Genomic DNA, 779 nt, shown 5'->3' with positions numbered 1-779 from the left:
AAAAAAAAGAAACCATAATAATAATAATAATAGCAATAATAATAATAATAATAATAGCGCTTCCCTCTCCGCTCCTTCCCCCGTCGTTTCGATTTTAGTTTCGGAGCATCAGTCTGTCTCTTCCTCTCTCTCTCTCTCTCTCTTTCTCTCTCTCTTATTTTTTTTCCTCCTTTCCATGTCTCTTTATCGTTATTTTTTCCTCCTCTCTGCGTGTGTGGGTGCGTGCGGGGCCGTGTGCGTGCGCTCAGCCCGCGCTCACCAAGTCCATTGCTGCGCCTGTACCAAGTGGTGCGCTGTGGGGTACTGGGGGCTGCCGGCCGCGCTGTACTGGGCGTTGTATTGCATATGCTGGAGGGACTGGGCGCTATAGGCGGAGAAGGGGATGCCCGTCTGGAAGGTGGCGGCCGCCAAGTCCTGAGCTTTGAGCGTGTGGCAGGGCTTGCCGTCCCGCACCAGGACCGGCACGGCCACCCGCCGCGGGGAGGGGAGAGGAGTCACTTCCATACCTTTCTCGGCCCGGGCCCGCTTCATCTTGTAGCGGTGGTTCTGGAACCAGATCTTCACCTGGGTGGGCGTCAGGCGGATCAGGCTGGCCAGGTGCTCCCGCTCCGGCGCCGACAGGTACCGCTGCTGCCGGAACCGGCGTTCCAGCTCGTACGGTCTGCGCCTTGGAGAAGAGCACCCTCCTCTTCCTCTTCTTCCCCGCGTCCCCTCCGCCCGCCGCCTCCTTCTCGTTGTCGGGCGATTCGTCGGCCGACGGCTCCGGGGACTTGGAGCCG

The 779-nt window shown here is 59.4% G+C and overlaps 1 protein-coding gene across 1 annotated transcript; it reads right to left on the bottom strand.

The window, feature by feature from the left end:
- Nucleotides 1-13: 13 nt before the first annotated feature.
- LOC104916117 (homeobox protein Nkx-2.2-like) lies at nucleotides 14-775 on the bottom strand (the record flags this gene model as incomplete). The annotated part of the gene is given in 2 exon segments (XM_010727099.1): nucleotides 14-657; nucleotides 659-775. Coding segments are annotated over 2 exon segments (519 nt in total), but the record flags the coding sequence as incomplete, so codon positions are not given.
- Between the last annotated feature and the right edge of the window lie 4 nt (nucleotides 776-779).

This window comes from Meleagris gallopavo, unplaced genomic scaffold, assembly GCF_000146605.3.
Source record: "Meleagris gallopavo isolate NT-WF06-2002-E0010 breed Aviagen turkey brand Nicholas breeding stock unplaced genomic scaffold, Turkey_5.1 ChrUn_random_7180001870017, whole genome shotgun sequence".
Lineage (NCBI taxonomy): Eukaryota > Metazoa > Chordata > Aves > Galliformes > Phasianidae > Meleagris > Meleagris gallopavo.
Note: the sequence above shows the minus strand (reverse complement) of the source record. Positions and strands in the feature narration are given on the sequence as shown.